The sequence below is a fragment of the Manis javanica genome, chromosome 2 (genome assembly GCF_040802235.1).
Source record: "Manis javanica isolate MJ-LG chromosome 2, MJ_LKY, whole genome shotgun sequence".
Classification (NCBI taxonomy): Eukaryota; Metazoa; Chordata; class Mammalia; order Pholidota; family Manidae; genus Manis; species Manis javanica.
The window spans coordinates 53,035,494-53,063,005 of record NC_133157.1 but is presented as its reverse complement, the minus strand read 5'-3'; the positions used below and the strand labels follow the sequence as shown (position 1 = coordinate 53,063,005).

General features: G+C 38.1%; 1 protein-coding gene across 14 annotated transcripts in view; it reads right to left on the bottom strand.

Annotated features, from left to right (window-relative positions):
* The window catches only part of NFIB (nuclear factor I B), a 419,383-nt gene that overhangs the window by 103,579 nt on the left and 288,292 nt on the right, over positions 1-27,512 (bottom strand). For 8 of the 14 annotated variants that reach the window (XM_073228498.1, XM_073228499.1, XM_073228504.1 and 5 more), the window contains exon 3: positions 9,699-9,758. The exons of the other annotated variants lie outside the window; for them this stretch is intronic. In XM_073228498.1, coding sequence (XP_073084599.1) covers positions 9,699-9,758 — 60 coding nt within the window. The remainder of the gene's footprint in view (positions 1-9,698; positions 9,759-27,512) is intronic. 14 annotated transcript variants of the gene reach the window in all.

The following is a 27,512-nucleotide window of genomic DNA, read 5'->3' as shown; positions in this document are numbered from 1 at the left end:
CCTGGCATATAGTAGATAATCAACACTTAGTGAATAAATGAGCACTATTTTACAGTGAATAAGACCTAGATGGATGATATAACTTAAAACACTTTTTGTCTTTCTCAAATAACAAATAAACTGCCAGTGATGTCACTCATAACTTTTACTTGTTTGGTTATTATCTATACATATTCTATTTCTTGAGTGTCTGCAACCTCTCCAGAAATACAAATTTAGCAATTGACTCAGTCAATGACCAAAGAGTCATATTCTTACTTTTGCAGTGCCCATTTTATCATAGGCATGTGATTCTAAAAAGAATTTTTCTACTTGAGTAGCTTTCTCCATTATGTTAGGTAAAAAAATACTTTCCCAAATTATTAAAATACTTGTGCTTAAATCATTGTATGAATTTGGATGGGCTCTTTTTTATATGCCCTATTAGTTACATATGATTAATAACTAGCCCTTGCGTTATTATTCAGTTATGGCTCTTAAGTCTCCACTGATATAGTCACAGAAAAATAAATGTATATGTTTTATCTAAAGGTGCATAATAATTAGCAGAATATTAAAGTAGGACAAAGATTATACACTTTCTACCAAGGTAAGGTAGATCTGTGTGTCAGAGATTCAATACTGCTTTTGTTTATGAAATAACTTTATCATCATGTTGGAGGAAAAAAATCAGAGAAGTCACTTGATGAAACAGGAAGCTTGCTGATGTGGCAGATAATGGTATTAAATGTCCTAACAGTTCCTTGATAAGTGGTTCAAAGAACTTCTGTCCCCATGTTTTCAGGGCAAAAACTGATTTACCAGGAATAAAACTATTTGAATAATACATCATGTGAACTAACATTTTAGAAAAAGGATAAAATCAGGAAATAAATGAGAAGATTGTAACATCCTCCTATAAATTAAAACTGCATGATAGGAAAGTATCTCAATTTTGATAATGTAAAAAGAAAAAAAATGGCTAACATGAATTTTTTCCCTTTTTTTTTTAAAGAAAGGTCAAGATTATTCTAATAAGTGGAATAACATATTTGAAAGAACTCTGAAAAGTTTACAACCCAGTGGAGATACGAAGATTTGTTATAATCTTATGGGGGAATATTCTTTCAAATAGTCATTGAAAAGGAAAGTTAAAATTAAGGTTATTTTAACAAAGAAAAATAAAGAGCCTGGTATAGAAGCCTACCATGGAATCCACTCTTCATCACTATGGTTATTTGGGAAACAAGGATAAAAAAGATGAGAGGTATATCCATTTTTAAAGGAGGAAATCAAGAATACAGGGGGCAGAGCAGTGGACCATGTGCTCAAAATTCGTTCCATTTTGGCCATTTTACTGAATTTGTATTTAATAGAAATCCAAATGGACTCCTTATGATTAAAAATCTCTATGCTAAATCTAAAGAATATGAAGAACAAGTTTCTGCATAATGTCCCATCCATATGTCTTAACCCTGAATGGTATCAAACCTATGCAATTTTATACATAAAATGCCTTCCAGATGTGACAAAATTTTAACACACACCAACTTCAAGTTTGTTACTGCAGACTCATCTCTCATGCTTACGAAGATTTATATTCACTGCACATAACATTACACATGGCTGATGTTCAATTTTCCAAATTGATTATTATGTTGCCATTTCAAAACTGACATTACCTTACAATCAAAAAACAAACTATGCTGTATACCCAAACTCCAAAAAATTCACCAAAGAACCAAGAAACCCCACCATTATCTCAAACCTGTAGATAGTTCTTGATTCCAAGGGCAGCTGAACTTTCCTTGTGTGTTCTTGGTGCTTCCAAAAGATAGAAAAGGGAAAGGGGAGCTTCTCTGTCACTTTTTGTCAGAGCTAGTTGCCACAGAAACAGTTGAGCCTGTCACCTGTTGTTTTCAGTTTTAAACCCTGGTTCTAATTAGAGAAGATCATATTCTTCCTGACATTCAAGGTATGTTTAAAATTCAAAAATTAACCAACAAAATCATTCATGGAGAATTATCAATGGCATCTAACAATAATGCTGTGACGAGAAGATATAAGCGAAATTTTCTGATAGGATAAAGAATGTAGTAACTTGATGCCAATAAAAAAAGAACTGATAAAACAAGGTTTGAAATAACATCATGCAAACTTAATCCCTCCTACAAAATTAACATGCTGAACATTACATCAGTTTCATCCTTCCATGCCACCCCAAAAATCAGAATCGCCACATCGTGGTAACTTGTCCTCAGAGCCCTGCCTCACTCTATCCCTGAAAACTGTCTTTCTCAGCTCTGGCTTCAGGCTAGTTCCAACCAATGGGGGGTACTAGTGGGAGTTTGGGAATTTGAAGGGTGGAAAGAAAGGAGAAGGGAGGCATTTCTTCCCTTCTCTCTGCTTTGACAGGTATCCCCAACAGGAGGCTAGGTGTCCTGTGTGGTTCTAGCATCCCCTGGATGGTCCCTGTCTCCGTGGTGCCCACACCCCTCAGGCAGCTGCGGCTCAGGGCCTCTGGAGCCACCTTCTCCTGGCTCCCTTTACCTCTCCAGCTCTCGCTATGGCAGTGTGGCCCTGCTGACGCGAAGGTCTGGGTTGCCTCACTGCCCATTTGGCTCCTAACTGCCCTGTCCTCCCCCTCCCCCTCCCCCTCCCCACTCCCATTTACAAATTCTTTCTCTTAGACCCTCTGGTAGGAATTGTCTTTTTCTGGACTCTGACAGATAGACACATACAGTTCTTGAGGTTTGACATATTCATCGTTCTAAAATAAATGTGAGGTAATAGTTAACCCTATTAGATTAAATATAATACCACTGAGAATAGGAATAAATGTCAAGTATTTGTTATTATTCTCATAAAAAAGGTGAAAAAGTCACCGCCACCACTCAATACCATGTATGAAATCCTATATCCCAAAGTCGTTGTAATGCATGTATTGGCACATAAGATAATCAAGGTTAAAAAAAAAAGACCAATTGCTAGATTTTTAATTCCAAACTCTAAATACATCTCTTCTAGATCTTCTGATAATCCTACCTACCCATCCAGGTCTACTATTTCTTCTTTCTACCATCTTATAATTAGTCACTTCATTCAACTTTTAATAAGTTACCTGGGACCTGGGTTTTTAACTTGTATATGATTTTCCTACAAACATAATGGCTCCTTGACTGGATCAATTATGAATCTGATTGTTTTTATAGAACACTGCTCTTTTATTTATATCTTATGACACAACTTTGAATTGCTTATCAGTTGTCTGAATAGCTAACAGTAGCATGTAGAGATAATCAAAGGGTTGTCTTAAATAGACACCAACATAAGAACAATACATAATTGAGAAGAGAAATAATTTCAACATAAGTCTGTTTTCTCTAGGAAATAGTTCAGAAGACATCACTTGGCACCCAGCATTTTCACATAGCAAAAGTCATAAAAGAAGAATACACAAAAGGCTTTTCTTCTATCAGAACAGTATAATCTATGATGCTTTCCTTGAACTCTCCACAAATAGGAGATAACCTAGAAATATTTGTGTATTATGTATAAGGAAGTAGTGTATATGAACTCGCAATACCAAAACTTTACAATCACAATGCAAACAGTACAGATACGCTTGATGTTTCACAGTGTGCCCGATAACAGCCCCACTGGAGGGAAGTGACATCATGGAAAACATGCAGCATCAATTCATATGCTGCCAATTTTTTCTGACAGAACTTGAACAGGATGACAGTGGGGCTTGGTGGGTGCCCTTAGAGGCCAGCATACCACTGGATTACCATGTTCCTGGGTTTCCTCTCAATCATCTTGAGCTATCTTATCTGCCTCAAAGGTTTATTTTCATATCTTTTAAACACTATCATCCTAGTTTGTGATAGTTACCACCACCATCATATGGAGATTGTATCAACTGAAAATCACCATCTATTAAATTTTTAAACCTAAGCCTAAAATCTTTCTTGGTCAACCTATGCCACTTAAGGCAAAATTTGTAAATTTAATTCCATAAATATTAATTGAAATGGAAAATGGGTTATAGTCTAAATAGGCACAAAATAATCATGAAGTACATCTAGCAATAATTTCTACTTTTTGCATTTTCCCACTCTTCCTTTTTATTTTCAATAAGAAAATTATGATGCAATGGATAAACTAAGAGTCAACCTCCATAATATGACAGCAGACATGCTGCACAGATATTAAAAACCATAGGAATAATGTTGAGACCACAAGACAGAGATAGTCCTTGAATTTCTCTCGCAAAGAGGGTAAGACGCAAAGGGGGTAAGAGGCAAGAAGTCTAATGCCAGATAGAAAGTGAATCTAAATCTTACCCAGTTTTTTTTACTACACACATTCAAAATTTAAACTTTTATTACAAGTTGCAGTCCAAATAAAGACAATAAGAAGTCATCTCCAGCTCTATCAACATACTGTATGAATTCTGTGACTTAAGAACTATCAAGTAGGAATATATATCTCAGCTGGAGCCAAGATAAAACAAGGGAAATTGAATTGTTTACATTATACTAAGCAGATAACTGAAATTATTACAGATGTAATTGGCCCAGAAGTAGGTTTAAAGAGGCACCCTCCTAGAAATGGGCTGATGAAGCAGAGAACTAATCTCCACCTTCAAACAACCTATTTGCAGACCTGGTTGGAAGCCAATAAACATAAAATCTTCATCCACTTAAAAATGTCACAGCAAATATAGTGGAACAAAATAACACTGAAATAGTTTATAAGCAAAAGACTTTCTGATACTGAAGGTAGGTTGTACCAACTCAACCCAGAGTTCTCACACACACATGCTGCCTCCCATGGAAAGGTTAAATCTGTCAGTGTGACAACAGCTAGACCTCTTCACAATGTGCTATGCCTGACCTGGGAGGAAATCACATTCTTCTAGGCCTGCTTAAGTCTTGGCATGTTGGCTGAGAATGCCAACTCAAGTACTAGAAAGTACTGATTGTGGGGTCTCTCTTCCCAAAAATAGGGCTGAAACCATTAACTTACTTCCAAGGACCACTGAATTGCTAGAAGAAGCGAAGGTCTTTGGGTACAAATGACCTCAGCAGAACTGAAACCAAGAGAGCAAGGTTTGATGTCACATCCTCTCACAAACCCAGAAAGCTTTGTCACCTGCCTGAAAAGGCCACAGATCTTTTCCCCCATATGAGACTGGTTAAGAAATGAGATAAAGGACAACAGCTCATTTTTAATGAAGTATAGTTGATATACAATCTTATATTAGTTTTAAGTGTGCAACATATTGGCTCAATGTTACCCATATTATTAAATCCTCCACCACCACCAGTGCAGCTATTATCTGTCAACATAGGAAGATGTTACAGAATCACTGGTTATATTTTCCATGCTCTACTACTATCCCTGTGACCAATTTAAATTATGATTGGGAATTTTTGTGCCCCTTTATTCCCCTCGGCATCCCCACCCATCCACCCCAAGCCCCTCCCCCATGGTAACCACCAGTCACTTCTCAGAGTCTATGATTCTACTGCAGACAACAGCTCTTTATAAGAAAATAATGTTTGTCATTCTACATAAGTTGACAAAACAATAGATTTTTCAGCAAATTCTGTATCTAAAGAATACTTGACGGAATAAAGAAAGATGAAAAATCCAGCTAATTTCACAAGGACATGAAACAAACATCTCAAAGATGTTTGAGATACAATCTCAAAGAAAATGACCTAAGCTATAAGCAGGGAGACTTTTACCATGCTGCTGTGTTATTCTCATTTATTTAGGTATGTTTCCCAATGGCAATACTAGTGACGGCAATATTAGTTAGGATTCCAGACCTAACTTGAATAAAAAGTTAGGGTACCCCAATCTGGATCTCCAGACAATACTTCCTCCTCACGTTAGGTTCCCATACAAAGGGACCTGTGTGTTTTTGAAGTGACAACACTGTCCAGCTTTCTTTTCACTGAGCAAGAATCTTTTGTGGCATTATGGATGTGCATGTCATGCCATGAAAACACACATACAATAGACAACACAAAAGGGGGGAAAAGAGCCCTGGTATCCAGGGAAGGCATTTGAAAAATAAAAGGGAAGAGGGACTTAAGAAAATGTTGTTTAAGCTTTCCTTTTAAAAAAATTAATTAACAATAATAGAATAATTGAACACCCTCTACTAATATCATCCAGAAATTATCAAAAATGGAATAAATTACTGATATAATCCAATCAACTAGTTGAGAATAGCACATATCTCCTCAGTCCATTCACTGTGCTAAACATGCTCCTGAAAGATGGATGTTATCTTTCTGTGTTATTTTACTAACAGGTTTGCATTGGCTTAACTTTATTTTCTGTTCACCTGTTTACCTGGATTCATTTTCAGCTTAACATTCATTAAGCAGGGAGACACCGCAAGAGGTGCAGCGATGATGAGACAGTCTCAAGGCCATTACTCTTCCCATGAGACTGACAGGGAAGCTCTAGGATAAGTAGAAGAGAGCTTCATTTACTTGGATCCAAGGGAAGAAATACAAACTCAGCCTAGAACTTTGAAAGTCATAGAGAGCTTTAAAACCTCAAGCATCTATAGTTTGCCTAAATTCTCGTTTTTCCCATTGGAAGACCAGGTCTGATAAAATTTGGGGTATTTCTGATTTTTCAACTCCTACTTCGCAGAAGGGCAATTCGGATCATGGGAGGGCATGCCGCCACACCCAACCCTCCCCAACACCAGCACACGGGATAGTCATAGTTTGGGAGCCAACAGTCCTAAGCCAAAACATACCACCGTTAATCACAAAGCAAACAATAATAATTAATCATCAAGTTAATTGTGTCCCCTCCCCAGAGAACGTGTCCTCCAAGGATCCTTGAAATCAAGCTGGAAGATTAGTACCAATTTTACTCCCAATTCTCCTATCCCCACTACAAAATTAGGGCTTAAATTTATCACATCCACCTTCAGAGGTTTGGAGTATATGGGTAAAAACCTTGAAGAAAAGGTCAGTCTACTTGGATAAGTTTTTGTTAGGCAGTTTCATTAAGCAGAGAAACTTTGATCCTCAGCTTCTTTATGTTCAAAGTTTGTTTTCATTCTCACAAAATTTTTCAAGCTTAAAAATTGTAAAGAGACATAAAATGCCTAAACATATTACTTGACTCAAAATTGAAAAAGTAATTTTTTCATCAGTTGTTCATTAATGATAGTCTGGACTCATTCAATCCAGAATTTGCAAAATCCATGTCATATATGTTGGAACAACTTGATATTGACAATAAGGCTCTTACTTCCATTTGTATGAAGTAATTAAGATAGCAATAACACCTTTACAATTTTCAAAACACTTTCACTTACACTATTTTGCAATCATAAAAAAGCTTGTGCTTTATTCTCATCCTTTTCAATGCTCAGGAAAGAATGTAGCTTGATAACTTGCAGAATAACAGGAAACGTTGACTTTTCGTTGTATTTCCCCTACTGACTTTCCTTGTGACCTCTGGGATGTCACTTAACTTCTCTCTGCCTCAACCGCCTATCTCAAACGAGCTATAATAAAACTTTTTTATTCCAGTCCACTGGGGTATGAGAACAATGAGTCTGATAGGATGTCTCCAACGCACTTTGATCTCTATAGGGAAAGTTGCCATAAAAATAAAGACATTGTTGTTATTATTCTAATTGAGTTATTTACAAATGGAGCTTCTTGATAGAGCACAGCCCTCAGATATAGAAAAAGAAAATTCTGCCGGTCCTCAAGGGTACAATTGCCTCATGGCAATTATGCCCATAACCACATTTCCTTATTACTGCGATAAAAGACTATGGTTCAAGGGGAGGCAAAGGAGGAGCTTAAGAAAAGAAAATACACTGTTTCTTTTCAATGGAAGATGCTGAAGCTGCAAATTTGGAACCCAAGGCTATAGGTACACTCTGACAGAACATGTGTTCCAAATTAGTGTGGTGTGTGTTAGTCATGTCAGAAAGCAGAGGTGTCCCTGAGGCTGCAGCTTTTCAGCAAATTTTAGAAAAAAAATGGCAAAATTACAGAAGTTCCTGGGCCCGTCTCTAGGAGTGCTACAAACAATGAAGAAAAGAGGTTCAAAGCTATACCATCCTTTCCAACAAAGATAGCATATCACATGGTACAAAAGGCACTAAGGAAAATTAAACTGAGTTTAGGAAGAAAGTGATTCAGACAATTTTACATGAAAAACGAAAAGAGAATATTGGGGCCATGTTGAATTTTCTGTAAGACTACAGGCAGACTACACAGGGTCGCCTCAGTAAATGCCAACAGCCATGAAAATTAGTAGGTGACTCAGTTTAAGGCACTTTCAGAGCTCCACATTCCTCACATGGAATTTTCCAAGGTAGAGATGAAAATTGTTGCACATTATGCAATATTAAAGACACTGAACTTCCATTTTATGAGCGGTATCACCTGGCTCATCACATTGCACACCTCCAAGGAGCATTACTGGCAGTGTAGGCTTCAGGGAGGGAGCCTTCTAGAGTTGTTCAGTACACAACTTGTGGAGGCCATTTGTGTCATGGTAAAAGCCCTATAAAAATCTTAAAATTTAGGGTTCAAATAAGGGACAATTATTGGATAGTTTCTTCTTATTTTTTTTTTATTTCTATCTTCTGAAAAGGGTTTGTTATTGCTGGTTTGCATCTAACCAAAAGGGTCAAATCAAGCTCTAGGTCTCCAATAAGCTCAGTTAAAGGAGACACGTGGGTCAATGTGCTGTATGGCGGTAATAAATGCTACTTGCCTCGTTTTCATTCCTCATTCAGTCCACAAATTTTAGTGAGCATCGGAATCATTCAAGAGGCTTATTTAAAACATCAGATTCTTCGACCTTGCCCCCAGTGGCTGTGATTGACATGGCAGCACTGGGGCCAAGAAAGTGGCACTTCCAGTAGGCATCCCAGATAATTCTTCACAGCCTTCTTAGATGGCTTACAAGGACACTTGCTCACAGACACCAAACAGGAAAGCAAAAAGTAGTATGCGACTATAGAGTCCTAAAATAACAAACAAAAATGCAGTCCTTAAGCCAAGACCCGTCTCCACTTTTCTCTCTCTGCCTGCCATGTGATGCACCAGGAGTCAGCTTCAGCCAAAAATCACATGTGTATAGTGAATCCTAAAAAGCAGACTAAATCCAAATCCACACTGAACCATTCTGAACTCTATCACACTTCACAGAGCTTTAAATAGAATTCTACTGGAAACCTCATACCCTGACTAGCCAAGGGATCCTTTGGGTTCTCGTTGCTTCTTCCAAGTGGTCCATAGTAGCCCCAGGTTCCACTTCTGCATGGTCAGTTATGTGCTTTTCTCCACGTCCAACACAGAAAGATTAAAAAGAAAACACAAATATTGGCATAGGTGACTTGAGGTTGCTTGACCATTCTGAAGGAAGATTTTTGGCAACAGTGTCTTGGCAGCTCCCTGGAAGGCAAGGCCAGGACACAAAGAGGAAGACAGGAAGCCGGGAGCTGGCCATGTGTCCTTGGCAGGCAGCAGTGCAGCAGGGTGAGCCACCTCGTCGCTGCCAAACCAGAAACAGTGGGGAAAGCCCGGCTAATTGGCAAGTCACAGTCAGCTACAGTATATATCATCTGCTTTAAATGCCTGATAAAGTGAAACGGTTTGCCAGACCCTAATCTACTTAAACAAGATCCAACTTTACTTTCGGAAACTTACTTTGCTCTTGTTTGTGCTTCCTTGAGGAAGTGGTGAAGCAGCATCTTAGGACAGTAAGGGCTGAAAAGATAAAACCAAGTAAAAATATACTGGAGTCCAGTTATGCCTACAGATCTTTTGTTTTTTCAAAGAGCCATATATGTTTGTGCTTTTGATTTTAACTAACAAGTGTTGCACTTGTCCATTTTTTTCATTCAGAGGAAACTCTGAAGTCAATATTACATATTGTGTATGAACTTCAGTACATTTGGAGGTCCCAAGCATTAAAAAAAAAATAACAAAACCCTTTAAAGATACCCCAGGAGATTGCAGAGCTGCACCCAGTTTGCAGCCAGCTACTGTTTTTACTTACATGTTGTCTGAGTCACATTTTCTAATATAATCTACAGGTACTAGCACATTATCACCAGTTTCTGAGTCTTTTACTGCTAAACTGGGGAGTCACACAGGGAGAAGGGAAGCAGAGGGGATTGTGCAAATAAATCACTCCTCACTGCTGCTGCCAACGGGGTGAATCCAGGGAAAGGGGGCATAATTTTCCCCCTAGGGGAATGTCTGAAGGCTTGGTAAGAGCAATTAAAGGATATGCTCAGTGGTTGGGGTTATCTCCTTTTATTTTCTGTGAAATTGTTCATGCCTTCTCCAAAACATACACGAACATTTCAAAGAGGTTTTTGCTTCTTTAAATAGAGTAGCCAGTGGTGAAATTAGATGGAGGGGGAGAAAAATGTAAAATTCCCTCCTCAGAATTAGGAGAAAAGATTACAAGTTAAACATAATCTATTGTTTTCTGCCAGATATTTCTTACGGTCTGCAGAATATTAATGCTTTAAGCGACCCAGGACCCAGTATGACTGAACCTATTTTCGGTGAAGTTACACCAAGGAGTGCACCACAAGGACAAAACTCAATCCTCTCAGATCACTGTTTAAAATGAGGAAATAACAATCTTCATGCCCAACATCAGCTCTTGGAGTCAGTAGGTATAAATGTGTTCAAACTCCAAAAATTGCTATCACTATAAGCCACAACTTGCCTTGACCCTCCCAGACTCCCTAAATGACTTTGGACGCCAAGTATCCCTAACTTCCCCTCCAATCTCTGAGGCGGGCTTCTTCTCATCAATCACCACTCACATGTTGATGATCCCTAAGACAACCCCTCTAGTGGCCCTCTTTCTTGTCTTTTCATGCTCCCCCTGAGCGAACTCAACCAGCTTCGCATTTACAAATATTACCCATTTGCAGACGACTCTAAATCTTTATTTCTAGCCCTAATCTGTATTTTTAACTGCACAACCCCTCCTGATGTCGCAAATGCACAATGCCTGCTCAGTCCCTCCCCGTCCGTATCTCAGTCAGTGGCACCCATGTCCACTCAGTGTCCCAGCTGCAAACTCAGGCATCTAGAACCTCATCTCCCTAAAGCTTCACATTCAATCCAACTAGACTGTACCTTTCAACTCCACTTCCTCATCTCTACCTGAACCAATGCTAAATCCCTAATTGAGACTTCATTATCTATATGACAACAGCCTCGGCCTTCTCAGGCCATTAGTAGTCATTCTTCGCAATGAAACTGCAGTCCATCCTCTGCACTGCCATCAGGAGTCACATCACTTCACTCCTTAAAACACAGATGGCTCCAATTGCCCAAAACAATCTACGACCAACACAGTATAGCATTCAAAGCTCTTCATCATCTGGTCCCAGCCTAGCCTCACCTCTCAATACAGCCAATTGACAAACCATTATCTTCTACCCCTTCCTACATCCACACCCAATTTCTCAACACTTAAGCTCTAGCATGCTTCTTGAAATTCCTGTACAACTGTAGGATTCTATGCATTTGCCCATATGGTTTTTATTTCTGAATACCCCTTCTTTGATTCCAGATAAACTCCTGCTTCATCTTTCAAAGCCCCTGAATTTTGTCCCTCTTCACTGAACCTACTTTCTCTCACCTAAGGAGGCCTCCTCCAGGCCCACAGCACCTCTGCTCATACTCCAACATGGGACTTTAACATTACATTAGGGTCACTTGCTTATACTTCACTTCTTCCCATAAGACTGTGACCTCCTTATACCACCATTTACCCTGAGTGATTTTTGGAAATTCATTTAATCTGCCGAAAGGATGTTATCTTGGATAAACTATCCACGAAGAAACTCGAAGAGCATTTTTTTCCAAGGAAAGGCAGAATTCTAAAAGGAAGTTTCATAATGAGCTACCATTTTATACAGTTAGTTAACACTCAATATTCTGATCGTTATTTTTACTAAGATTTACCCATTTGCTTGTTTATTAAAAAACAAAAACAACAAACAGGATTGAACATACACCAGCTTCCACATATCATCCCTAGAACTCAGCCTAATATAGTGAACAAAGCATGATATGTTTCTGTTTTGAATGCACTTCACAGTTTAATCTGCACTCATTCACTTCCTAACAGGTAAATAGGTTCTGTTTAAAATTTGTAAATAAGCAGTATCCAGAATGGTCACATTGTGAAGTTGAAATGGACATGTTACACACACACATATGCACATATTGAGTAGTGAGCCAGCCAATTTTTTTGTTTGATTTTTTTTTTAATGAGTAAAACATCTGAGAGAATAAAAGCCACAGCAAATACATTGTTCAGCTGTGATGAGCAGAATACATAAAAGCAATACAATGGCAAAACAGCTATTGCAGAAAAAATAACAAGACTATAAAATAAGGAGAACATGGCTTTAAAATTCTCTGACCTCTACCATCTCTCAGGATAGCTGAAAGAGATCTATTGACTAGCTTTGGGAGCTGAACAGTCAAATACAACTTTGGACTGAAATCGCTCTGTGGTCACACCCCACAGATTGAAAGGCGATGGAGCCTGACTCAGTGAGGGACTTAAGAGCAGTCCTGAGGGAAAACACCATAAAAGCAGCTTTCTATTATGAAAATCCATCATCAAGAGGGGGGAAAAAAAAAGCTAACTTTTAAGGCCCATAGCCAAGGCAAAGTTTCTAAATAGAGATAGGAAATAATGAGTTGAAAATTTTCTATGTCTTAAAGAAAAATTAAAAAATCCTGTCCACACGTATGGCATGTATATGGTTTTCTCTAATATATCTGAGATGTGTCAGCAAAGAGACAGCATGAAAATATGATGTCATAATCCTTACGAAAAAAATTCATTTTCACAATGTCAATTAAAACCAAATTTAGCTTTAAAGCTCTATGACCTCCACCACTTTTTAGGTTAGCTGAAAAGGATCTATTGACTAGCTTTGTGAGCTGAAGAGTTGAATGCTACTTTACAGAGAAAATTATTTCTTTCACTCCATAAGAATAATTATCACGGCGATCACACAATTATTATAATTATATCTGTAAGAACTGTTATTGGGAATTTATCTCTGAAACAGTCTCATGCATTGCAGGGGACATTTATCTTTTTTAATGATCACCAACACAAGTGTCTTTTTGTAGCTGTATAAGTGATTTTACCTCTTTCTATTAATATCCTCTTGCAGGCTTTAGAAGCCAAGGAAACAGCCCCCACATCTTTTTTCTCCCTAAAGCAATTGTTTGAGTTGAGCTAGGCCTGGCATTTTCTGAGACAGAGAGCCACACTTCCCCTTTATGGCAACCTCACATTCACATTGTGCTTTTCTAAGTGCATGGAAACTCCCCCCACCACCACCACCAAAAAAAAGCCCCTCAAATCCGCGTTTCCTAAACTGTACTCTATGAGAAGTAGCAGTAAAGTTTATTACAGACCTAAAGTATCTGCATAAACCCGGTTAATTGAAAAGTGGGTGGAGAAGGCTGCCAAATTAAATGTTTACATTAGCACAGCTGTATTGTAAAAACATTCTGCCCCCTGTGCTTTGTAATTATAAGATATTTCTGGACTGTGTATCTCTACAAAGTTTATCTCCACTGCCAAGAGTGTCTTGGCACCGAGCGGCGGCAGCTCTTGGCAGCCAGGAGCTCTGCGCGGGCAGATCTAAAATGGCTGCCAAGCGGCCTCCTGAAATGTCGCCGGCCGCCCGCCGCCCGCGCGGGCCTGCGTCTGTCTCCAGGGACGCCAGAAAAGCGTGGTTCACACATAAAGGAGAGCGGGTACCACAGCTTTTTGTTTTTTTTTTAAGTATTGTTTTAAAAAACTAGAATGCATGTTGGAATGCCACAAGTTAGAAAGTGGTGACACGGGTCTTTTCTGAAATTCCACTCACCTCAACAGGTCGGTGACTCCTGTGCCCAGAATGCTTTCTGCTAATGAAAGAAACTCGATTGATTTTGTGGGAAAAAACGAAAAGGAAACTCCTGACCATATGGAAATATATTACAGAAACGCAGGAGCAAAGTCAACACTGGCCCATTTGCAGTGGCGTGACTTTGACATGGTGTATATTCCGTCTTTATCAAAGCCTATGTGTATGCAGAATGACAGCAAGGAAAACATTTTATATGTTTCCTTCTCCTCCCTTAAGAGGCTGTGCTTCTCTTACATCATTCAATTAACATATTAAAAAAAAACTATTCATACCCTCACAGGGCAAACACCTATAGCACAAAACCACTTGATTGTGAATATTGAGGCCAAATCCTTAGTCTCTGCAAGTTTCAAGGGCTGAGAGAAAAGGCAGCCAGGCGGGGAGGAAGGGACTGTGTGGAACTATATACATACATATTTGATGATGGTAGGCATACAGGAAAACTCGAAGAATAAGTAGTGGTAAAATGCTGCAGAAGTACACCTATCACACTGTGTATCTCTCTGGCCTTTTTCTTTTTTTTTCTCTATTAAACTTTAGCCCCAGCTACAATGCTGTGCCCACGGCTGCCAAATGTTACATAATGAGGTCACCAGAATTTTCTCTTTTAGGGTGTTCCACAGGTTTAAGCTCATGTTGAGAGACACTAGGCCCTGTGTACTAGCCTGTAATCATTATTGGCAGTGACTGCTGTTCCGTAATTCTAAGCTTCAACTGAATCCAGCATTGCCTTTGCTGAGAGAGAATTCGGAGGTGAAAGGTTTCCATAATGCTGACACAGACTGGCGGCACTCATTACACTCCGAGAGCTTATTCGCTAAACACCCAGTCTTTCTAGCTTTAATGGTAATGTCCACACACTCAGCACAGCCACACCAATAAATTTTACTTAATTTGTAAAAATCCCCATCACAATGGAACACCTAGTGTCTCCTTAGTGGTAAATATCTGAACAGTGTCTGTTCTTCAGTATTCACCTGAAACAGAAGGCAGCAAAATTTCTCACCATTATTACAGTACTAAGCAAAGGACACTTAGGGACTTTTAGCTTTTGTTTAATTAGTTATCAAGAGGGTCAAAGTCACATGTATAACAGCAGGACAGTCTTAACAGACTGGTGAACCAAAGTGAGTGTGTTGAGAAAATCTCTCTATTCCACCATTAACTCACTAATACTTTTAAAACTGGAGTTATTTTACTTTCTTACTTTCATGAGATTTTATGGTGTGATACTGCTAACTTTTTACCTTTTCTTCTTTGAGAGTTCCCAAATTCTGAAATAACAATCTGTTCAACAAAACAAAGGAATTCAACAAATGTTGTTACCTACAATATGCAAACAAACCCTGTGTACCATTATATAAAGAACTGTGGGATTAACACACGCTTTACAAAAAACTATTACCAAGTGGATATAATCTGTAACCCCCAACTAGAACACACATTTCTGGAAGTCATATATTTTATGTCTTGCTGAGGACTCAGCACAGTACAATATGTGTAAAACTGATACCTACACCTGAAAGGATCCTAGTGAGGATAAATGCAATTAGTTACATAAAACACTAATGCTTCATATGTTGTATGTGCTGCAAATGTTATCCTATACTTTTTATCACCAAATATCTTTGTGGATGAATAGTAATAAAATAACCGTAAGGCTAACAGCAATTGGACATTTGTTTACATGTGCAACAGAGCTCTCAATGATGTATGTAGATTTCATCCTCACAGTAACACTATGGGGTAGGTGTTACTATTATCATCCCTTTTTTTCAGACAAGAAAGGCCCAGGCCTCCACTAATAACTGAAAGAGCCAGGAATTAAACTCACACAAATTTGACTCCAGGGTCCTATCTAAATTTGCTATTTTCTTAAATTAGTGGTGTCAACATTAGACAAAAAAAAAAAAAAAACACAGTCCAGGTAGAGGTTACCCTCTACAATTCCTGGGTTCTCTGGGCAACTTTCCTAATTGTTGACAGGTAACTCCCCGGTTTTCCCAGTGGAAGCTTCCCTCCAGTGGAGGCTGCTGATCGTGGTGAGTTTACGTTGTGGTTTGGAAATGTGTACAAACCGGGAGGAGGAGACCAGAGGAGCCTTTTTGCCCATGGCAGGCCACAAATTGAGGACTCAGGCGGGGCACTCAGTTGAAAGGCGAAGGGCCAGCTGGGCGCTGCGATCACACGGGGACCCCAGACGCCCTTTTCAAAGCCACCACGCCCTTCACTCCCACAGGCTCATCTCCCGCTTCCGTCTCTAAGTCACGTCTCGCAAATGGCAGTCTGATGTCTCCCCGGGTGCCATTTACCCCACGAAGGTTCCGACAGTCTTAGCTGTACTGAACCAGGGTTTCAGGTCTGCTCGTCTGCCTACTGATCCGCACAGAAGACACAAACCACCGCGCACCGCCGCTCTCAAGGCTTCCTCTTCCTCAGGTGAGACTCAAAGGAAAACTGCTCTGTGCCACAACCGAGGGGTTCATCACAACCCGGAAGGCACATTATCAGACTCACAAAGCCGAGGGCCTCCCGCACAGGCCTCGACCTGAAAAGACAGGCCGCTGTGCGAGGAGAGCTAACTCGGCTGAAAGATGACTTCCCATTCCCCAAATAGACGGATCCTCCAGAAGTCACCATGACTCATCGTCACATTTTGTTCTCATATGTGTAATCTTATTTTAGTGACCCAAGGTAGGCCATTTTTAAAAATCAGGTCAAGTTCTGGTTCACCTGTAAGAGGACAAGCCAATAGGTGTCAAACTCAATGGCTCTTCATATTTTCATGCCAATCGGCAGCCATTCCAACATCAAGGTTAAATTGCCAAAAAGTGGAAGAAATTATACTTACTTCTAAATTTGTTAATTCAAGTAAATTAAATTTTTCTCATTTCTTCTAGAGGCAAAACCACAGATGAGTCAGAAAGGTTAGTCTGAATTAAGTTATTCTCTTCCTCAAATTCATAAAAACAGGCATGGCTTAAACTTGCATCTTACTGTTTTGGACACGTAATGTACTTATTCTTTCAGTGCTTCTACTTATCAAAAGTTTTTTTTTTTTTCTTAACTGTTCACAAGCACTTTTGATAGAGTATCATAAAATTTCCTCACACGGATGACTGTAATAGAAAAATCATTTTGCCAAAAAAAAATGCCCTGAAGGTTTTCTCATCTGTAGGTACCTGGGATTATTTTCACAAACTGAAAATATCCATTCAACATTCTTTTGAAGATGCCTTGTATTCTATTTGGGAGAGAAAGTACTTAATTCAAAAGGTACAAAAATATTAATCTTTTCTCAAATAGCTTCAGCATTAAATATATGTACACCCACTGATCCACTCAGTCTATATTTTAATTTAGTTTCAGTATGATATGGTTTCTGCCCTCATTCCGTCCTTGCAACATTCCACCCCTAGGGAGGTAGAGAGAAAAAGTCAGAAGTGAAAGGACAATAAAACTGCATGAAAATAAACATGAAATATCTGATAACTGGCATGTCAGAACAGAATAGACAGGAAGAACACTTTCTATTCTGCCTACCCAATATCACCTTCCCACACGATCTACAACAAAAATATATTTTATATAAAAAAATTTTTAAATATGTAAATATAAATATATATATATATATAAAAGGAATATAAATTCTGTCTTACAAGGAATCAATATATCATAGGCTTTTTTTTAAGTAATGATAAAATGTGGATTATGACATGATTTTTCACATGGAGATTTTTTTTAAAGTCACTTTCACAGAAGAGTATTCTTTTGAATGTTCTTTTCATCATTGAATAATTACTCATTTCAAGTATTAAGCTGGCATTGCTTTAAACAAAGTCCACATTATTACACTGCTGATAACATTAGGTTTTAGAAGGAAAAGGATCAAAATTGATCAGCAAATGCAATGACGGGTACTGACAAAGACTCAACATTTATTAGGAGGCAACTGCTAGAGAGCGTGGCTTTAATTGTGCACACATATTTTTATTCATTAAGATGAATAACCAATAAAATCCCACACTATGGTGTCCCAGCCTCATAACACATTAATAAAGTTTCTTAAAGGTTTTGGCAGGGGGCCAGCACAGTCCATTAACTCTTTGCAAGTTGTAAAAAGAAGTCAAGTCATTTCAGTCTGTTTTGTGGTTATGAATGAAACAGCAGGCAGCCTGTATGGAAACGTCACTTTGGATATGGTATTGGTAATAGATGCTTTGCTGCTCAGTCCGAACAGTGTGGGGAGAAGTTAATGCACCTACCACAACCCAAGCCCAGCTGCCCTGAAAAGCTAATCTAGTTAAAACTAGAGGGAAAAGAGCAGAGGACTCCAAGTTCAGAAGACCAGTTTATTTTGCTAATAGGCTGTCACACTGCATCTGGGTAAACTTGCCCACTGTGAAACCCCAAATTATAGAATACATTTTAAGTGATGAGGGTGGCTTCTCTCTGATTATTATTTTTTCCTAATAAAACCTGGCTACTTGGGCATCCACTTAGTGAGGTCTGGACTGTAAATTAGTAAATGTCTTTTATTTAATATAAGAGGCTAACTTCTACCTTGCAACTTTCTGTTGTACAAATTTGAACTAAGTCATACAAAAAAAACTGCAATAATTGGTAGCTTCACGTTTGTCTCTGACTGTGCCTAACAATTTCAATTGGAGTGCGATACTTTTCCCCAAAGCTTTGCAGTACCATCTGTTCTCATTTTGCATGACACTACAAACATTTTCCTTTGGAAAAAGGATTCAGTATTTTGCTTCCTTTTCAGAATGAAAAACAGAAAACTTGAATGAAACTACATACATAGAGAGGCATCCAAGTTGTACAAGTACAGTAGTAAATGTAGAAGGCGTTTAAAACATTTTTCTTATGATTAAGATCTCTACCCTTCCATCTGCTCCACTATAAGGACAAAAGTTCCTATTTCCTTAAAAAAAAAAATGTCTTTGTAAAAAATAACTTGAAACTTTCAAAAGATTGAGAAAAGCTTTACAAATTGTTTTTGGCATTTCAGTTGTGAAGGAAATATACTAAAACATACACACACACACACACACACACACACACACACAAAGGACTCTCTTTTAATCCCTAACCAAATATGAATAGCATCATTAGTCGGTTACTTCTGATTGTTAAAACCACAAATTGGCTATAATGATCTGTCACTTCATATGAGGCCAAAAAAATAAAATTTCAAGCAGAAGAGGTAATTACAATTAGTAGAAAACATCATTCATTATTTTAATTTTGTTTAAATTTTCACTAGAAAAAAAAACCAGAAAGAATATTTTTGACTTTCAAATGTAAATGTTCTTGAATGACTCCTAAAAAAAACTTCCCATTTCAAATTTCATTTATTCAGAGTCCATTTTAATATGTATCAAAATAGCTGTATCTCTTGCACACTCAGGGTGTTCTTATAAGTTATGTAAATTCCCTTCTGACTAAGTGAAACTACAGGAAAACCTAGTTAACAGGTTGAAATTGTATTGAAATTGTGGATCTGTGTGTTCATGATTATTTTGTCTCTGTTCAGCCAAAAAGCCAGATACTCAGCAATTATTCCCTAAAAGTTTAGAGTACTGACTATATAAATATATTTCTACCATGTTAGGAATCACTGCAATCTGGAAAAGACCCACGACAAAATTGCAATCTTTTGTTTAAAAACAAGACTGTGCTTAGCTTGACAGCCCACGATATTGTATTTTAAAATAACGTACTGTGTGTGTTTAATAGTAATTTTACCTGCAATATTTTTTTCAACCTGAAATTAGAAATAAGTTACAAAGCTGCATTAAAAACAACTTGAGTTCATATATTAATGGATCTGGGAGGTTCTTAAAAGAAGTATATTCCATTTCCTAGAGCAGTAGTATGAAGCGTCATGGAAATGTACAGAAACAGGATATAGGGGATATATAAATTGGGTCTACACTGGTTAAGAAATAGAGTAAAATAAAATAATCTTAATGACTTAAAGATGATGCTACCATAAAAAGCAGTGCAAATAAAGAAAAAGCTTCATCTACCCTTAAAAGATACTAGTACAGTTACTCAGTATAAGGAACTAATTGGAATTTAAGTCCAGAGGCAGGAGCAAAACAAGGGGAAGGGAGTAGGTGATGAAGGTGAGGACCAGAGTTTTGTTCATTTATCAGAGACTGTGAACCACCTGCGCAGTTGTCTGCTGGTCTTTCCACCTCCCATGCCTCCCCCACTGGGGGGCCCCTCCCCTCCAGGTCAGCACTCTCCTAGACCCCACAGTGAAATCCAAGTTGAACTGTACAGTGCCATGTTATTAAAAATGACTAAGTTGTAACAATGGTATTACATTTAAAGGAAAAAAAATATGTGCTTTAGAAAGATCTTCAGCAATAACTGACACCTAAAAGATGAAAGCACTTAAAGAATTATCTCTAAACCAGAATATCTACATCAAATGAATGCATCACTTGGGCTTCATTGGCAACTGCAATTTAGCTGGTATTACATGGAACACCGCCATAGTGTTAAAAATGCAAACAAACTGAAATTTATTAAAGAATATGTGCTACATCTAAGGTAGGTGGACATTTCTTAAAAATGAACCATTCTCACACCAGAGACAAAAGTTAATAAATTAATGAAAGAACCTAGCCTATGGCTATAAGGAAATTCTATGACCTGCTTAAATAAGCAAACCGAAGGACTCGTATTAATAACTGTGTACCTATTTTTGATTGATGAAAGCAAAACCACTCTGTTCATTTTAAGATTGAATGAGTCACATAAACCACTCATTGACTTCATTTTACTTAGAAATTACTCATACATTTTTGTTGCTTTTCTGGAAGGTTATATAAATCTATACTCTTTCAATTCTGAAACTAAATTGCCCCTTAAAGGACAAAATTAAAGATACTAATGTAGAATGTACCTTACAATGTGTTGATTAAGTATCTCTACTAAAATAAGAATCAAGAAAATGTTAGAAGGGAACTAAGGTACAGGATTGGGAATTTCAAATCAAAATTTTCCATATTGAGTCTGAATGGATTTCCTACTTAATAATAATGTGAATAATTTAGGAAACCATTTCAAAAGTTTTCTAATTCCTCTGTATACAATCATATTTCTAAGATGCCTTGTATTCTATTTGGGAGATGCTCTTACAATATTCCCCATAATACATGCTCAGTGAATGCTAGATGAATGGACTTACATTCCATCTATATAAAAAATAATAATATCAATCACATTTATAATGCTTTAAAACTTATAAAACACTTTCACATAAGCTACCTTATCCTAACAACCTTTTTAGGTAGGTATTATTATCCCCATTTCATAGATAAGGAAACTGAGGCTCAAAGAGATTAAATGTTTTGCCAAGATTGGAGAGCTAGTACATCACTGCTTAGAGAATAATTAGCTTAAGTTTAGATAAGTCACTTCCTTCTTCCCCATTTCAGTCTCAGAGACACACAAACATAACATGCGTCACATCAAAATATGATATAACCAAAAATTATATATCAGACATTTCATACATTACTTACTACTTTCATTTGTACTTTCGTGGGCACTGTTTTTGAAAGGTAATATAACATATAATTACATCTTCCTTTTAAAAATGTTATGATAATCCTTTCCCTGCCTGGGAAGTTTACATGGCAGAAAGACTGGGCACAGTCAGGAGACTTGAGTCTTACTATTACCCACCACTAAGTTAATCTTTGATAAGTTAGTTACTCACCTGGGCCCTCAGGTTTGTCATTAATCAAATAAGGGATTTACAATAAGCACGTTCTATGTCCCTTCTATAATCCATTCTCCACAGCAATGATTCTCAGGCTTAAGGTGCGTAAGAATCACCTAGAGAGCTTGTTCTAACCTGGTATCTGGCCCAGCTTCAGAGATCTTGCTAGATGGTCAGGTCAGGGCCCATGAACCTGCATTGCTAAGCCCATGGGCAATACCTGTGCTGCTGATCTGGAGACCATGTTTTGAGATGCACCACTACATATTAACATGCAAAACACCTCAGAAAATGTACTCTGAACATGCTACCCTCTGGAAGCCTTCAGTTATTCCCCCACAGGCCTGAGCATAAAGCCCAAAGCTCCCAGACAATACCAGGGCGCCCAGGTCTCTACCATGACTCGTCCCTCAGGGTCCCCCCAAGGCTGGCTCAGCCAGGGAGCCTTTCCCACCATCCAAGACCATGAGGGTGAGTGCTATACCCCTCTGCTGTGCCTGCAAAGAAGGGTGGTTCTCTTTCCTAACACCACAAGGAAACAGGACCGTGTACTTAACTGATCTCTGTTCTCTGTTCTCCACACACAGGGTCTGGCTTATAAGGGTGCCTGCTCCCATTCTGCAGCACTCAAGGGAGAAGACTCGCCCTCATCTTACACCCTTTCCTTTCACACCCTGAAGCCGCTTTCTGTCTGTCCAGCAGCTGTCCAGCCACACTGCACATATTTCTAGCAGAGTCCTCCCTATGCTTCCACATTCCCCCAACACACTCCCCCAAATAGGCCACCCCCTAGCCCACCACCAATCCCCCTTCCTGAAGAAGCAGCAAAGATAAGAAAGACGCAAAGAAGGCCCACATGTACTTAGTTGAACACAGCCCTGCATACGGTAGCTCCCTCCCTCCCTTAGCCCGCTCCACTCCTTGAAAGGTCTGGGGCTGCTCGAGGCTACCCCAGGCACAGCAGTCCGGCTTCTGGGCCTGTGCAGCCACTTGGTTTAATGCTCTGCTGTCACCATCCTGAAATCTGAATTTCTGAACAGGAAGCAGAAAACAGGACTGTGGCCAGTCCTGCACCTGCAGATCCACATTTTGGGGCAGGATCTCCCTCATCTGCTGCAGGCACACATTGCCACCTACCTAGGCGTCACTCCTGGAACCCTGATATAAAGGTCCCCACTAAACCTTGGGAAATCCTACTGACAGCTTTCCTCTATGGACTTGTCATACTTCCTCCTTTCAGACTAAAAACAATTATATTGCTGATTACGTCTCCCTTTTTATACTGACTACCAGGAAACTCCTGCTTTCATGACACTTCTTAATCTAGCAGGCAACACTGTGGAACTTTATAGTCCATATATTCATACTCCTTTCTGGATTTTGATTCTCCACTTCAATTTCCTTGGCCCCCATTTCTCTTTCTCATTTGAAATGTATTCTTATTTTACTGAGTATGAATGTCCTACTGAGAGCTCCTTATTCCCACACAGGAGGGAGGCAGGCATGGTGAAGATAGTCATACTATATAATTTAAACTTGAAATATCCTACTACTTAAAATATGCATTCTTATACACACACCTATGCTTATATGTTCATTAAGAAAATCTTAATGAAACAGAAGAAATTCAGGATTGGGAGTACGGGCCACACAGAAACAAGAAGGAGAAGGACATTTACTTGTCAGTTTTACCCATATGTAATAGTTTATTATTTTCTGTAAATGTATTACTTTTTAATTTTTCCAAGTAAATAGGTGGGTAAAAGTAACTTATGTTAAACTCATTAATTGGGTGCTTATTTAGTAGAGCAAGACATAGAAAAATTACAGCTAAGTCAATCTTTACTTAATCTCCAAAGACACACGCTTTCACATAGGTTTCTCATGGACTTTCTAGTATATATTTATAACAGAAAAAAAACACGGACACACACATAAATACTTAAAATGGTGAGTTTAAAATATAATCTCTGGTATACATTTCATGCTGTTAAATAAAAAATAGAAGAGCAACATTAAACACCTTTACATACTGTTGAAGACCATTTTAAGAATAAATGATTGATAAAAATTAATAAATAAGGAAGGAATTAAGTATTTGGAGGTAAGAGATGTCAGAAAGCAAATGTGTAAAGCTATATTGCCCTGAGAATTCTTGCTTATGCTGAATTTAAAATGTATCCTGATTAAATTGTAAGGAAAATAAAGATACCATCAAAGAGTCATAAGAAAAAAAATTAAAACTGGTACATTATAATTTATCACATAAACTATAAGGATTATTCTCAAGAAGTCATATAAGGATGTACCATTTTTTAAAAGTGGTTTTCTCTGAATGATGTACTAAGAATGAGTCTAACTTCCTATGTAATACTCCAATATTACGAAAAGCAAACATTGGTCATTATCAAAGCAAAATTGAATCAAGAATTTTCAACCTATTTGTCTGCTCACTTGCTTTGTAGCTTTGAATAAATGGCCCAACATCTAAGAGATCTTTTTATTATCATGTAAAAGGCAAACAGTAATCTCTTCCAAGCAGTACTATGGTGAGAACTGAGACACTTTATGTAAATTCCCAGCACAGTGCCTTATTCATGATGAGCGTGCAATAAATAGTAAGTGTTATCATCACTCTTAGTAATGACGATACAGCTGGTACACTTTCGATTCTACTGGACACAGAAGAATTCAAATTTAGTCAAAAATAATGTTCAACATTAAGAAATTACACAGACTTTATCTTGTTTGGAAAAGATCAGGCAGCAACAACTAGCTGAGAAACTTACTGCCACCGGTCAAGATTTTTTCTTTTTGCATTTTTCTAAAATAAATGTAAATGAAAAATAAAATACCTGAAATCCTCTTAAATTAATAATCATTTGCAAAAAATAAGAATTGACCAGCAAGCTGGGATTAGCCCATGGGGAGGTCTGCATGAACCCATGGCACAGATTAGTACATCAAGTCCCTTTGCTGATCCCGTGAAGTCCCTGTGAGGATGGGGTAGAAACTTAAAAAGTTCAGGTCTGAGAAAACCCAAAAGAGGGTTCAAGTGGGTCCTGCCAGGGTTCAACTGTATCCATTGGTAAGTGTGTGTGTGTGTGTGTGTGTGTGTGTGTGTGTGTGTGTGTGTGTGTAGAAAGTTGAGGAGGATCTGAGGTCCCCCACAAGAGAGAGATGTCACATCCTCAAAAGGGCTCATGTTCCCCTGGTCACAATGATCAGGTTAAGACTACACAAGAGTCACTTCAATTTCATCATCCCCATGTGACATAAGGACTATGCTGTATTTGTCAAAATCACTTTTAGAGTCATTTTAAGGAGAGGAAAATAAGCAACTCTTCCAGTGGAATCTGCATCAGACAGACCCAGGGGAAAAGCTCACTCATTTCAGGAAGAATAAACACCCTGGCCTGTGTGAGACACAGCACTTTACACTGACAACCACAACAGCTAGCCCCACCCATCTTCTAAAATATTGCTATAACAGCAGAAGTAAATTATGAGCAATGTTTGGAAAAGGCTATTGGGAAAAGCTTAATAAAATAAATGGAAAATATATAAAATGATTGACTATTTCATAATATGTTATCCCTGGAAGTTAAATTTTTTCTGTTAAGTTGACCATTTTGATCAATCATCTTATGATGTTCAAAGGAAGAACAATAGTAATTTCCGACCTTCCAGGCAATAACTTTTTCCCAGGTTATTTCTTTTACATATATTATATTCAACCCACACTAATTCTTCTTTAAAGAAGATAGAATCTAATTAGATTGTCTTACAAATTATTTCTGGAATGGGGATAAGTAACCAGAAGATAAGATATTCATTGCATAATTATTTAATAATGTCCAGAGATACAAAAAAGATACCAACTAAGCAAACTCTAAATTTATTTTGGAAGACTCATTAAATTCTGCTCCGAATGACCATACTGATAATTATCTTATTTAAGATAGGACTTTGACATATCAAACTTTATTTACTTGCCTATACTCCACTTCATTCCCCCAAAAGATTTGAGAACACCTAGAAAAATGTGCATGTTACTGTGAAAAGGCAAATAGGAGAATCAATCTGAGCGAAGGGAAAATGAGGGTAAGAAAATAAAATACATAGAGGCAGTGATGGGGCACAAAACATCATCCTGTAGATCCTGACACTTTGCCAGTGAGCTGCACCTTCTGCAGCAGGCCCAGTTTCTCCTGCGCTTGCTGAGAGCTCCTGTATTACTCTGTGGGTCTCAGGGCACTTATAAGAAGCAGGCAAGTTTGCTGGGCGTAACAAGGCAACGAGAATGATGAGGTGTGAGCTACAGGCAGCATTTGAAAGGCACATGTTTTCCCAAAGGGAACATACTAAAGGAAAAGGCCAATTGTCCAAGAAATATGAACACTATCATTATAAAGAAGCCAAGTGTAAAATAAGATGATGTTTTGTGAAAGTCTCGAATGGTTTTGTTTCCATGATACTTTCAGTCTGACTCCAAATAACAACACCAAAGCGCTCTTTCTGTTTTCAGGCCTTTCTTGAACTGCCATAAGTGCTTTTCCTCAAGCAGCACGTGATAAAACTAAGATTCCACCCACTGGCATTCTGTCCAAGCCAATGTAGGTTTAATAAAGGCACCTGAAAATGCTTTTCACATATGCATGTGAAGCTTTGAAGGTCTTGGACAAGCAGGACCTTGAGCTATCATGGAACTGAGTGGGGCTCCTGGCCTCCTGAGAGACAAAGGGCTACAGACGTCATTCAGCCAGTCAACTGACTCCCCTTCACTCTTCATATTTGATTTTGGTATTTTGCTTATTGGGGATTTTACCAAGAGTCAAAAGAGGCTATTACTACTGCCCAGACCTAGTCAGGGGTTGGGCATCTGAAAGGCACTGTCTGCTTTTTCCCATGAGCTCAAAGTGAACATGTATTTATTTAAGTGCATGGGCCTTGATCATAGCTGCTGCCTAGATTTCTATTAGCTTTCTGTCCTATAAATCCAGGTAATTTCACTTATACTCTACCCTCCTTCTAACCAAGGCCACCATCAAAAGACTTTATTAAGTATCTGTTTATGTTGCTCTTGGGGGCACCGCACAGAACGACTGTTAAAGAAATGCTTCCTAAAACCATTCCTCTCTGAGTCTCCTACTAGCTTTCACTGGGTACCATTAAATAACTGCCACATTCTCCAACTACAAAATCATTTCTTAAGTGCTCCTTCTTCATGAAAGGATGGCTAATAAAACTCATGTAGATAATCCAGTATGGTAGAAATTTGGATTGCATTGCCTTTTTCTTTCCTGAAATATGGCATCCTGTGGAGTCTGGTACATCATCTGAACATTTCCTCTCTGCTGTGTTTAAGGGGTCTTTGTTGTTGTTTTTTAAAATTTGGTATATTTAGAACTACCAACATTTTCAGTAAGAACAGCAAACCTACGATGTAAGTAAATAATGATATTATTATCTCAATAATAAATGATATTTATTATCTCAATAATATTATCTCAGTAATAAATATTACTATTTATTATCTATATTAGTTTAGGTTAATATATAGACAGACAGATGGAACTATTACTTCAGAGAAATTTTAGTATAGTCATCTTGTGGCACTAAGTTAAAAAAAGAGTCTTAGTTGAAGAGAGTTCTCCAAATAAGATGTAATTCTGGGTTACAATGTCAAAACTGTAAACCTAAAATTAAATCTACTCACTATTTTGGTTTGCAGACTCATTTACTCAAAATTACAAACAACTCCACATTTGTTGCAAGAGAACTGATTCAAGC